Source organism: Pseudonaja textilis, chromosome 6 (assembly GCF_049901715.1).
Source record: "Pseudonaja textilis isolate UNSWEBS1 chromosome 6, rPseTex1.2, whole genome shotgun sequence".
Taxonomy (NCBI): Eukaryota; Metazoa; Chordata; class Lepidosauria; order Squamata; family Elapidae; genus Pseudonaja; species Pseudonaja textilis.
Window position 1 is genome coordinate 11,174,500 of NC_141995.1, and position 13,238 is coordinate 11,187,737.

Consider the following 13,238-nt stretch of genomic DNA (forward strand, 5'->3'; position numbering starts at 1 on the left):
ACTTTATGGACAGATCCTTGTGGTTTTCTTGGCAATTAAGCATAAATGGCTTCCTCTCCCTTAATTACATTATTTTTCTGGGAGTTTTCCCCCCTCAACTTCCCACTGTAGCATACAATGTTGTGATTTCTTGGTGGTCTTTCCAAGTGTGAACCCAGGCCAGCTATGCTTAGTTTCAAGTCCAGACAAAGGTCAGTCATATGAAGTTATCTGCTGAGTCATGCTTTATTAGGGCACTGTCCTGTTTACTATTAGTCTTCTGTCAGCGGCCTTTTGCTACTGTGCCTGCTTACTCCTTATTGAGCTATTTAGGGTGGGTTTTCTAAAGATTTATTGCCTACAGCTGGAATCCATCAGGCCAAACCCATTGATTGCTCCCTGTTTTGTTGGGATACTGCTGTTCTGATATAGAAGGAATAATACTCAAGTCTTCTATATAGCAGGGTTACAGTTGTTGGGTTTCCACACCTAGCATATGAAAACCCTCCTTTGATGGCCCTTTCAAAGCCCATCAACCTAACATTTCATCTGGGTTTATGTTCATAGGGAGTAGAATTTACTAATAGTGTATAAGCATTGTCTTTAGCAGTGTGAGTTCCATCCTAGGTAGATATTTCTCTCTCTGGGCACAATGAGAATGTATCTTCTGAACAAAACTCCACATTGGTAACAGGAAAGAGCATCCGGCCAGTAGACACTCAGCTCCATTCAGTTGCCCAGATTCAGTTCCACCCTACAAGGGATTGTGGGGTCATTAAAAGATGATGAAGTATAGGCATTGTCTTTAGATGGTTGTGAGTTTCATCTGAAAGCTTCATGGAAGTAGTGGATCAATATCAGTTTGTTATGTATATTTAGGGGGAGTTTGGTCAGAATTCAGATGTGATCAAAAGAGTCAAAATTCTTAGATTCATTCATTCGTCCCATCCATTAAGCATGACTGTTTCCATTAAATACTTGTGAATGGGATATAAAAGTTGCACGTGGTGAAACAAAACAAAATGATGAGTTATACTGTCCTCTGGAACATGAAGGTTCCTAATATACAGATTGAAATACATGGATTGTCAGGGTTCTGACGGATTTAATTAGGGTCCCTAGTTAAATTATGAGCCTTGAGCCAAGTTATTTATTAGGAGCAACATGTTGACACATACCCAAATGAAATCAGTTCTGCCTCATGTATGACCCCGTTTCCCCCCTCCCCTCAGGGTGTCATAAATCACATTTTCCAAAGGAGCACTTTCACAGACTGTAGAGATCATGCTGCTCTGGTTGGTCCTGGTAGCCTGGGATACAGCCTTGAAGAAGGTATGCGTGGAATGTGCTTCTGGTTGCAGTTGCCATACTGCTTCATCAGTTCCCCCCCCTCCTATGGCAACTTGAGAGCAGGCCAGGAATGCCTCACTAGTTGACATGGATTATATAATATGTAGAATAGAGTGGGAGAAAAATTGCTGAGACTTTAATTTTTCCAGAATTTCAGGTCAACCAGGGTTATTAGTCAAAACTAAGACAATTCTTAAGACAATAAAGATATAATAAATATCTTAATAATAAATAATAAAGATATAATGAATAATAAATATAATAAATAATAAATAATAAGACAATAAAGATATATAACTTAATGACTTTATTATATATATAAAGACAATAAAATAATGACTTTATTGTCTAAGACAATAAAGTCATGGAATCAATTATTAACCAATCCATCATCCTCCACTTAGAAACAAACAACCTACTCTCTAATAAACAATTTGGTTTCAGGAAAAAACTATCATGTAATCTTCAACTCTTACACTGCAAAAACATATGGACTACACAACTTGATCAGGGCAAAGCAATAGACGCAATCTACATAGATTTCTGTAAAGCCTTTTTTATTCAGTGGTACATGACAAACTACTAAAACTAAAATCTTACGGTATCTCTGGACACCTGCATAACTGGATAGAAGCATTCCTGTCAAACAGACAACAAATGGTCAAAATTGGGAGTGTCCAATCAAATTCTGTACCTGTCAACAGTGGTGTTCCCCAAGGCAGTATTCTAAGACCAACTGTTTTTATACTCTACATAAATGACCTCTCTGATCATATCAAGAGCAACTGCATTCTCTTTGCTGATGATGTAAAGCTATTCAACACCACAGACAATACTTCTACCCTTCAAAAAGACCTTGACTATGTATCAGAATGGTCAAACAAATGGTAACTTCAAATCTCAAAAAATAAATGCTCTGTCCTACATATTGGACAGAAAATAAAATCAGAAAATAAAATACAGGCTGAATAGTCAAGACCTTGTTGATGATCCAAACTCTGTCAAGGATCTTGAAGTACCCATCTCAAATGATTTAAATGCTAGAGCCCACTGTAACTACATAGCTAAAAAGGCATTAAGAGTTGTTAATCTAATCCTACATAGCTTCTTCTTTGGTAATTTTACACTAATAACTAGAACATACAAAACATTTGCTAGACCAATACTCGAATACAGCTCATCAGTCTGGAACCCACATTATGTATCTGATATTAACACAGTTGAGAAAGTCCAGAAATATTTCACAAGAGTTATCCACTCCTCTCTACTCATTGCAGAATACCTTATGCCACTAGACTCGAAATTCTAGACCCAGAAAACCTAGAACTACGCTGCCTTCAGTCCGATCTAAGTATAGTATATAAAATCATACATTGCAATGTCCTACCAGTCAATGAATACTTCAGCTTCAACTATAACAACCTAAGAGCAAACAATAGATACAACTCAAAGTTAATCGCACCAAACTTGATTGAAGGAAATACAACTTCAGCAACAGAGTGGTCAATGTCTGGAATACTCTACCTGACTCTGTGGTTTCTTCCCCAAACCCCCAAAACTTTAACCTTAGACTGTCTACTAATGACTTTACCCCTTTCCTAAGAGGTCTGTAGGGGGCATGCATAAGCGTACCAACGTGCCTACCGTCCCTGTCCTATTGTGTATTTTATTTTTTTTATTTTTCTTATATTTATCCATGTATTCATAACTATGTTTTTACTTATACCTATTATCTTGTAAGCAATTGACAAAAATAAATACATAAAATAAATAAATCAGAATGTCGAACTGGGCTAGCAAATAATGAGCCCAAAGCACAGCATCTAAAGCCATCACATCCTTGGATCTACAGAAGGCAGATTTCTAAAGTAGCTTGCCATTTTAGATTGCAGGAGGCTGGGGAGGCCAAAAACAGGCCACACAGGACCTCCACATGGCCCATTTTTGGCCATCAGAGTGCTGCAGGAGGACTGGATTGGACTGGATTACAATTATGTGGCCTCAAGTAAGTGCCTGATCTGGACAGAAAACAAGCAACTTCCTATGTTAATACTACAGTTTAATGCCAGATTTTGCATTTTGTAGGTCCATTTAATCTACAATTAACAATCTATAATTGACAGCCAGAAATCTATTTACTATCCTGGAAATTTACATTTGCTATTAGATCTTGTATTATCATGTTATTTATGCTATTGTATTTTCATTATTAGTTGAATCATAAAAATACAATAGTATAAATAGCTTTTCTGCCTGGAAAAACAATTTACTATTAAACAATAGGGTATAAATCTAGAAATAAAAAGGTTAGTGGATTATGAAGAATAAGTAGTAAATGTTTGCCAGTAATATCTGGTGGGAGAGATAGGAAAATGGTTATAGTAAAGAACAGTGTAAAGAAAGAAGAGATGGGGAAAAATGCATCTCGAGTTGTGTCAAACATCCACCATGGCCACACCCACCATGGCCACACACCACACCCACCCCAGCCTTCTGAGGTCAAACACAACCCTGATGCGGCCCTCAATGAAATTGAGTTTGACATTCCTGGATTGGGATATGCCCACATAGGTAGCCACCATGGGCAGCACAGATTCCATTAGTGCCCTGAAGTGGCATTAATGAGGAGCTACCACCAGTTGTGACTATTAGTATTACTCATGGAGTTAGGCTGTTTGGGCTTCCCTTTTTCTTCAGATAATGGGTCTTTCTTGGCTATCATGGATGATATCACTTCTTTAAGCCTGCTGAAGAATTAGCTTGATTGCCCTTTTCTTTATTTGACTGGGAGGTACATTTTTCTAACCTTCCGATGAATTAAATGCCAACTCCTAGAATTCCTTTTTTTTAATTATTTTTTTTATAGAAACATTCTTTCATTTGAACAGTGTGACTTCTGGGTATACATATCTCGTGCAATAACCATTATAGTTTATACATATTCATTACTTTTACTTTAATACTCTTTTCCTAAATTATATTAATCTGCATCATATACCTAATTCTTCTAACGTTCCCCATCTTAACATTTTTAATTCTTATCACCTTTTTACTATTTTATGCTAATCTCCTAGAATTCATTGACAAACTGGGAATCTGAATATTTTGGGTCAGTGAATGTAAAGGATCCCAGATTGGCCAAGACTCATATGAGGAGTCTTAAATGGTATAAAGAAAGGAGAATCGGTTCAGTGTAATGGTTAAGGCACCAGGCTAGAAACCAGGAGGCTGTGAGTTCTAGTCTCACTTTAGGTACAAAGTCAAGGCAATGTCAAGCCACTTCCAAAGTCTTCTAAAGAAAATTGCAGGGACTCTAGGGACTCTAGGTTGGCAAGAGTCAAGACTCACTCAAAGGCATTAAAAATGTGCAAAAAAAAAAAAGGTAGGTTGCAAGAAAGAGTGTCCATAAGTCTATCATTAGACTTCAAGGTGCTATGAATTCCTGAATGGATTACACATAAAATCAAAGGCACGCTGTTTGCTTTCACTCTCTTATCCAAAGTGACATAACAGACATTTGTTCCCCGGTCTTTTCAAGAATAAAGAGAGGCTTTTGTGTTGCACGGGGTGTTGCTACAGCATGTGAATTCCAGAAAAAGGCAGCGGTCATATTTTCCAGTGAATGAGCTCTGAAATGCCAGTGGCAAAGCAAATGGCACTTACTAGCCGGCCTCTTGCCGAGAATGGACCATATTTTGCTTTTGAAGGCTTGGGCAGACTCCCCCAAAATGTGGACTGATGGGAGTGGAAATCAGGATCAACAGATGCTGCGGCACTGTTGACTATCAACTGTAGCAACGTTATCCCACTAGATAAAAACTTGCAGATTTTAACTGAAGATCAGCATGTTTTATGGACAAAAACGAATGTCTCGCTAAACTGTCTCTGACATTTATAGCAATCACAGCTGCTTCCTCCTAGGAATGGAGGGGCTTTGCTCTTAGTTTTCATCTAATTATTTCTATTAAGGAAACAAGCAGCGATGCCATTATGCTATTTCTCATAAGTATGCAGTGTTTTTATTTATATCTAAAAACTGTATGGGTGTGAAGGCTTATAACACACCCACATGCACATCTCACTCTGTCACACACATATACAAAACACAACATCGGAACCTCACTTATTCTACTGTATGAAACACACAGAATAGTTTTAGACTGAAAACTCTTAATATAGTTAAAATAAACAGAAGCATCCCAGTGCCTGTTGCCACCAATATGTCCATGACAACTTCTATTGATGCTTCACAATTTGATTGTGTTATGTGTTTATTTATTTTTTTTGAAGTGTTAAATAGCATGAATGTGCTTTTCTTTTCTTTTATTAGAAAATTACTTTATTAAAGTATTATATGGTTATTAGTTGGCTGTTAATAAAGGTGGCTGCTACAGTGTAAAACTCTGATTTCAGGGATATTTCTAAAACTATCTCTCTAAAAGTATTTTTGCCTTAATAGTACTACCGCTAGTAGTTAGAGTTACATACTGCTCCAAAGTGCTGTACAGCATTCTGAGTGGTTTACAGAGTCAGCCTCTTGCCCCCAACAATCTGGGCCCTCATTTTACTGACCTTGGAAGGATGGAAGGCTGAGTCAACCTTGAGCCTCATTAGGATCGAACTTTAGGCTGTGGGCAGAGTTTGTCTACAATACTGCATTCTAAGCACCGCACCACAAGGCTCTTAACTCTTAATTCATCCCATAGACATTCTCAGGGAGTAAACAGAATTGATCGGATGGTTCTTTGTTATATACCAGAAAAGTTTCCACTAGTTAGAACGAAGATAAGATAAATTGGGGAGTACAGACATCCTGAAGGACGTAAGAAGCAATGAGGAGGGCCTCTCCACAGAGGTGAAATGCTGCTGGCTCGGCCTGGTCCACCCGAACCGGTAGTAAAAATGCTACCAGTTCAAGTGAACTGGTAGTAAAAAAAATGCTACTGCTTTGGGCGAACTGGTATTTCTGATGATCAGCTGGGCGATGATCAACTGTGCCACACAATTTAGATTAGCTAGAAAGCAGAAAATCACTGGATTTCTTGCTTTCTAGCTAATCTAAATTGCACAGGACAGCTGATGTACTTATCCTGGAAGGCTTCAAAATGCTTCTTTTTTCAGCACCCAGGAGGCATCCCTGAGGCCCAGTAGGCCAAAAACGGGGCATGGGGGGGCGGGTGCTGTGAAAGAAAAAAAAGACTTTTGACACCCCCCGTCACATGACCACATAGCCACGCCCACTAGGCCATGCCCACCTAGCCACGCCCACAGAACCAGTAGTAAAAAAAAATTGAATCCCACCATTGCCTCTCAACTATTTACCTGCCTGTTAACTGGTGTTTTCTGACGGGCCACCCCCATTGTGACAAACATTTTGTGAGACTATCTGTCCAAAAATTCCACTATGTCCACTAGCAATGTAATTCTCAGAAGAAATGAAATGCTGGAAAGACTTGGAGAATGGCACACTTCACTTCCAGTGGTATCAAGTGACATTTTAGAGTGCTGTTTTAAACACAAATATTAAGTGCGGAAGATTCCTAGAGATTTCTTTTGGAATTACAATTCACATAATATTTCATTTACATTAATCAGTGTTAACCAGATTTCCCTCTTACCAGAGTTTTCTGCCTTAAAATCAAATTAAAAATGCGTATACTTTGGGGTCTTTTAAAAGTTCTTTCTCTTTTTTCCTCCTATTATCTTTAGCAGTGTAGAATATAAGTGGATTTTTCTTTCTGATACAGCTGAATTTCTTCTCAGTATTGCCAATTAAAAATGTGTGGCATCTTCTCTATCTGTTTTAAAAAGTGTTTTGGTTTTATAAATTTAATTATGTTCTGTTTAGTAGTGTTATAATAGAAGAGACTTTCTTTTACACTGTTACGATATGCTTCGGAATATCATAACAGTGTAAAAGAAAGTCTCTTCTATTGTAATACTACTAAGCAGAACATAAATAAATTGAAATGAAAAAGGTGTGTTAGTCATTCATATGAATTGTGTTCATATGAATTCAGAAGAACTGTGAAAGGATTCTGCTCATACTGGTTTGTAGCTTCCAATGTGGAGGTAAAAATGGAATATCATATTATGGTCTAGGCCAAGAGACAGGCAGTTTCCGTAATTTGAATGTTGGCTTCTTTTTCAAGCCCAAACAAAATTTTGTCAGTGTAGTCTTGTTCTATAGTGTCTACAGAGAAGTGAAACTTGGAAGGACAGTGTAAGCTTTGATTTTTCAAAAGCTGATGGGACAAATGAGTCTGGATTTAAACTTTGCTATAACTTTGACAGAAACTGAGTCTACATTGTTCTATTCGTCAAAGGCTTTGGCGGTTTGGAAACATTATTTTGATCCTGCCTGTGGACTTTTTCCCAAGGCCAATAAAATTCATGAAACAGATTTCTTTCCATGGTGATATAATTTCCCCTTTATGAACAAGCCCTGAAGTATCACTGCTGCATAAAAAAAGTGAGAAGAAATAAGTTGGGTTGTATTTAAACCCTTTCATTTGCAAACCAAATATAATTAGGACTTGCAGAAAGAAAAGATAGCTTTTATACGAGGCAGGAAGCATCTACAATGGGTTACTGTGCTCTTAAGTGATATGGTTCATCTCTTCTTTTTGCCTTTTTCACAAACAGACTTGATTCAACAGAGACAAAGAAACATGTTACTCTCCATTCATTAATAAAGTACAGCTTCTTATTTTTCTGCTCATCAGCCCTGCTGGATAGAATTGATGGTGATAAATCACAGATTCACTATTCCATGGCCATTATTAGAACAAGAGTTGATCTCCATCCAACCTGTTGTAAGAATGAAAATTACTGTATAGTAATAGAGAGCCCTCGATTCTCCAAAGTTCTTGGATATCAACTTTCAATACCCATCATATACTGATAAGGAGTGAAAATCCAACATCTGATGGACCATACATTTCTCATCAGTGAGAATGTTAAATTTATGTTTTAGCAACAAAGAAATAAAGGCAGGCTAGTATAGATCTATTTCAAGCTATTTAGCTCTCATCAGCTAGTCATACCCTTCTGGGATTCCAACTGGGGCTACTCACATATTAGGTAGATGTATTAACCTCTAAGCCATGGGTTCTCCTTGCTTTGTCATCTATACCAGGGGAAAGATTAAGTATTTTTTCTCCAGTGAGACCAGTCTATCAGGGCAACCTGATCTGCTTAGTTATGGGATGGAGCTTACTGCTTCCACTCTCACCTTTCAGCCCCAATCCAGGACCCTTCACAGTCATTTTCGTGATGGACTATTTGTGTTAAATTTATGTTTTACCGACAAAGAAATAAAGGGATACTACTACAGATCTATTTCAAGCAATTTAGCTTTCATCAGCAAAAGCCGTATACTCCATCCCATAATTGGGTAGACCAGGTTGCCTTGATAGACTAGTCCCACCAGAGAAAAAAAACGCTTCATCAATGGAAATAACCTAGATTTGTGTAGTTGTATTAAACAGTGACATCACTTGTATCTGAATGCTAACTCTGGTTGATGAGAATTATTTTAAATATCTGGAGGTCAAGCCTAACTCAGATAGATGATGATTACTTTCCAGTTAGTATGCGGAAATCTTCATACAAAGCTGTGTTTCAGGTTCTATTGCCGGAAATGGTCCAGAGAAATTCTGATACAGAACCTCTCTGCCCTTCATACTCTTCCAGAGAGTTCTTATAGTTGCTGTGTTTTTCTGTACTATTGTTTTTCTGCTTATATCTGACATTTGCATTTGGACCTACTGTTTCTTTCTAAGTGTTTTGTCTTATTGATTTGGCTTCAATAGCTTGTTCTATTTTAAAAAAAACCCAGGATGGATCCAGTCTGTGCTTGTCCCACTTAATTCCACTGATTTCAGTAGAATATTTATATGGCCAACATAATCTGGATTCAACCCAATATATTTTAAATTTACCTTTTTCATCAAAATAAGGAATTAATACATGTGTTAAAGTGAATGCAATAATTTATCTCTATTTACAAACTCTCGTTTCTTTCTCAAACCTCTGCCACAAGTCATATTGGCTTTAGCCAATATACAGTAGTTCAAAGCACAAATTTGCTGTGTTTGAAATAACATCCTTACATTTGCTTTCTTTGCTGTCAGAGTATTTTTTTTACTATGAAATATGAAACAACTCTTACCATGCAACACACTTAATTCTGGAATTTAACTTGTATTAATATTTACTATGAAAGTGGATATGAGGATATAAGTTTGCGTCTGTACAGTACATGAATATTCTGGTTTCAAATAATACTTTAGCCAGTCTATAACATAGTCCTTTCAACAGTTCCAAGAAGGCTCCATACCCATTTGCACCACTCAGGTGACCCTGAGGACACAGATAAACCTCCAAGTGGCCTCAACGACTCTCTAAAAAGAATGCAAATGACCAGCTGTCTGCAAGGAATATAAATCCTTCCATTCCCCATCATCCAGTCAGAGCTGAAGAAGCTTCCTGGATGAGAAGTGAAACATCTTCATAGAAAAACCAGGAAGTCCAGTTGCCTCTTGAAAAAGCACCTTTGGGACAACCATGACCCAGAGGACTGAGGATCTCCATAGACATCTATTTCTCAATGCAGTTGATGGTAGACTTGATTCCTATTCCATACCTTAATTAAGAGAAAGATGCATTGATCAGATATCCCCAAAGCAATGGTTCTTATTTCTATTTTTCTCACTTCTCTAAAGAACAATTCATACATTTTTCAGTCAATGAAATCAATGTCAATTATATCATTCCTGTTCAGGCCTTCCAGGCCTATGCTTATAATTAATGGGTGTACAACATTTTGCGGCTTGAATGCTGTACCTGGCCTTTGGATTACACGAGGAGATGGACAGCATACAAATGTAATAAATAAAATAAAGTGTTGGAAGCTGGACTCCCCAAAACAGGAGGAGCAGGGAAACAAATGCAGAATTTTGCACTAAATTTGATTTAATCTTAGCTCCATTAGATTAATTAATAACAGGCACTATGATTCCTGCTATTTATATTTTAAATATTCTCTTGTTGGATTAAAAATCACTACTCTCATTGGGACACATTTGGATGGACTCTGGGAACTGCCCCAAGGGCAAAGTCTTGCCTTAGGCATGAAAGCTGGCTGGGTGACTTTGGCCAGTTCCTCTGTTAGCCCACAACTATTTGTCTTAGGCAACAAGTCAGTTAGTAAATCCCTGTCAGAACCCATGGGTCGACACTCACTAAAAGCCCTTGTGAGAAAATGCTAGGAAGCTGGGGAAGGAGGAGAAATAAAGCACTATCTGGGGTAAGTAATATTTTTACATGGCAAAACTGTCCTTGCAATGTATTTTATCTTGTATAAAACCTTCTCTTGTCACTAAAACTAAACATCATAAATCTACATCTGATTTACTCCATACCCATGCGTGCAAATTCATTGGAGAAGTCCATGATACTAGGAATGGTTAGTGGAAGAAGAACAAGGGGCAAGCAAAAAACAATCTGAGTTCATAGCATCCAATCTGATACAAAGCTGAACATCCAACAACTGAAAGAATCTGTGCTAGACAGGGTAGTCTATAAAGTCACCAAGAGTCAGACACACGACTAAATGAATATATTTTCTCAATGTAAACAATCCATAATTGAATAGTTCAGGCATTGTTTGCTGTTTTTCCATTCCAATCAAAAGTAACAGGGCTACTCTTTGGAAGTTGAATTAATGCCACTCCTTTCCCACACCTTCTTCTCTAACTAGGAGAGGCTGCTGACTTCATTATGGAAGAACACAACGGTTCTGCAGAAAGCTCCCTGCTGAGCCCAGGACGGCACGCTGCCATTAAGTGTGGGTGGCTGAGGAAGCAAGGAGGTTTTGTGAAGACTTGGCATACTCGCTGGTTCGTACTCAGAGGGGAGCAGCTATATTACTTCAAAGATGAAGATGAAGCCAAACCTTTGGTAAGTGCAAAAGGGAGTGCATGGAAAAGAAGACAGAGAATTGGGGGGGGGGGCGTGTGGAAGTTGGTTTTTTTTAAACCTTAGATCTCTAGATGGGAGTACCCCAATTTCAATCTCTCCCAGCCAACACAGCCATGAGCAATGGGTTGATATGGAATATGCTCAGAGGTGGTATTCAGTAGGTTCTGACCAGTTCTAGAGAACCAGTAGTGGAAATTTTGAGTAGTCCAGAGAATTGGCAAATACCACCTCTGACTGGAGATTTTACAGTAGCCTTCCCTTGCCACGCCCACCAAGCCACGCCCACAGAACTGGTAGTAAAAAAAAAAAAGAATCCCACCATTGAATATGCTACAGCATCTCTTGATGCGGGGGTGTCAAACTCAAGGCCTGTAGGCTGGATCTGGCCCATAGGGTGCTTAATCTAGCCTGCAGGACCACCCTGAAACAGCGAAGGACCAGCCCGTGGTCCTTGGAGATCAGGACCTCCGTTTTTGCTGGCAGAGGGCTGCAGGAGGCCGTCACAGCCAAAAATGGGGCCCTAGGAGGCTGCACGTGGGCCCCATTTTCACTGGCAGAGGGCTAGCAAAACAAATTTAAAAGAAAACAAAAGGAGAAATGTTTCCTCTTTTGCATTTGAGCATCCGAGAAGGGACAGGAAAGAAGGAAGGGAACGAGGAAGGAAAAAGAGGGAAAGAAAGCACAAAAGGAAAAAGAAGGAAAGAGGGGAAGGAAGAAGAAAGGAGAATGAAGAGGAAAGGAAGGAAGGAAGGAAGGAAGGAAGGAAGGAAGGAAGGAAGGAAGGAAGGAAGGAAGGAAGGAAGGAAGGAAGGAAGGGATTATAAGGAGAGGGAGGGAGGGTCTGAGGGAAGTCTTGCCTTAGCATTTGGCATCATAGGTGCCCTTGACATGAGTGATGTTGAGCTGGCCACACCAGCCCCCTCCCCCAAGGTCAACCCTGATATGGCCCTCAATGAAATCGAGTTTGACACCCCTGTCTTGGTGGCACTAATTTAGGGGAAGGCAGAAGTCCAACAAAGACTTCTTCCAAATTTTGCAAATTTTTATTTCTAACATATTATCTCCCTAGTTGCCAACACAGCTATAGGGTTCCAACTTAATACTCTATTTAGTCTTAAAGTTACGCGGAGGTTATAAGGGAGATCTTATTGTGTTGTCTGTTTCTTATAGTCTCCTGCCATGCCATGCACTTTGTTATGGAATTAGGTCAGAGAAAAGTCTGGGGATTTTATAAAGTAAGAGCAGTGTATTTGTGTGCTCTGGCATGTTTGTGGGAAGGTGATACCGGGACAGCAAAACTGGAGAAATGACATTTATACACATTCAAAATTGAAGAGAGCGTTGGAATTCAACTGTGACTTCTTTTTTAAAAAAACCCACACAACTGGTTTCTTCCTCTATTCAGCTGTGGGTGGTTATTCTAATGATGTTCAAAATGAGATAATTAGTTTCTGGGTCTCTTTGTGATTCTCAAACATGAAATCATTTTGATTCAGAGTCCCTTTGATACTTGGTGTGATTTTTGAACTCTATAAATGGCAAGTGCCTTCCTTTCAGAATCGCCAAGGCTGATTGTACTGTAAAGCAAAGTAACTCAGTCACTGTGCTGAGAACACCATGTTTTTGGAAAATAAAATTGTGTGTGCCCATACATACAGTTAAAGTTAGGATTAGGGTGCTGATGTAATATTTAAGAGTAGGCCACTTGTACCGGAGTCCTCGATTTACAATAGTTCATTTAGTGACTGTTCAAAGTTACAACAGCACTGAAAAAGTGACTTATGACTATTTTCCACACTTATGACCATTAACACCTCTCTCCAGTCTACCTGGAAATTCCACCACAAGAACATGGAGGATCTGTGTGATCCCTTTGAGGAATTCTCTTTAATTCTCAGAGGCTGAAGATTAGAATATTGGTACCA

The 13,238-nt window shown here is 38.7% G+C and overlaps 1 protein-coding gene across 1 annotated transcript in view; it reads left to right on the forward strand.

Annotated features, from left to right (window-relative positions):
- Nucleotides 1-13,238, forward strand: part of ARHGAP24 (Rho GTPase activating protein 24) — a 385,919-nt gene that overhangs the window by 66,654 nt on the left and 306,027 nt on the right. Inside the window, exon 2 of the mRNA XM_087935845.1 lies at nt 11,093-11,292. Coding sequence (XP_087791971.1) covers nt 11,113-11,292 — 180 coding nt within the window. The 5' untranslated portion in view covers nt 11,093-11,112. The remainder of the gene's footprint in view (nt 1-11,092; nt 11,293-13,238) is intronic.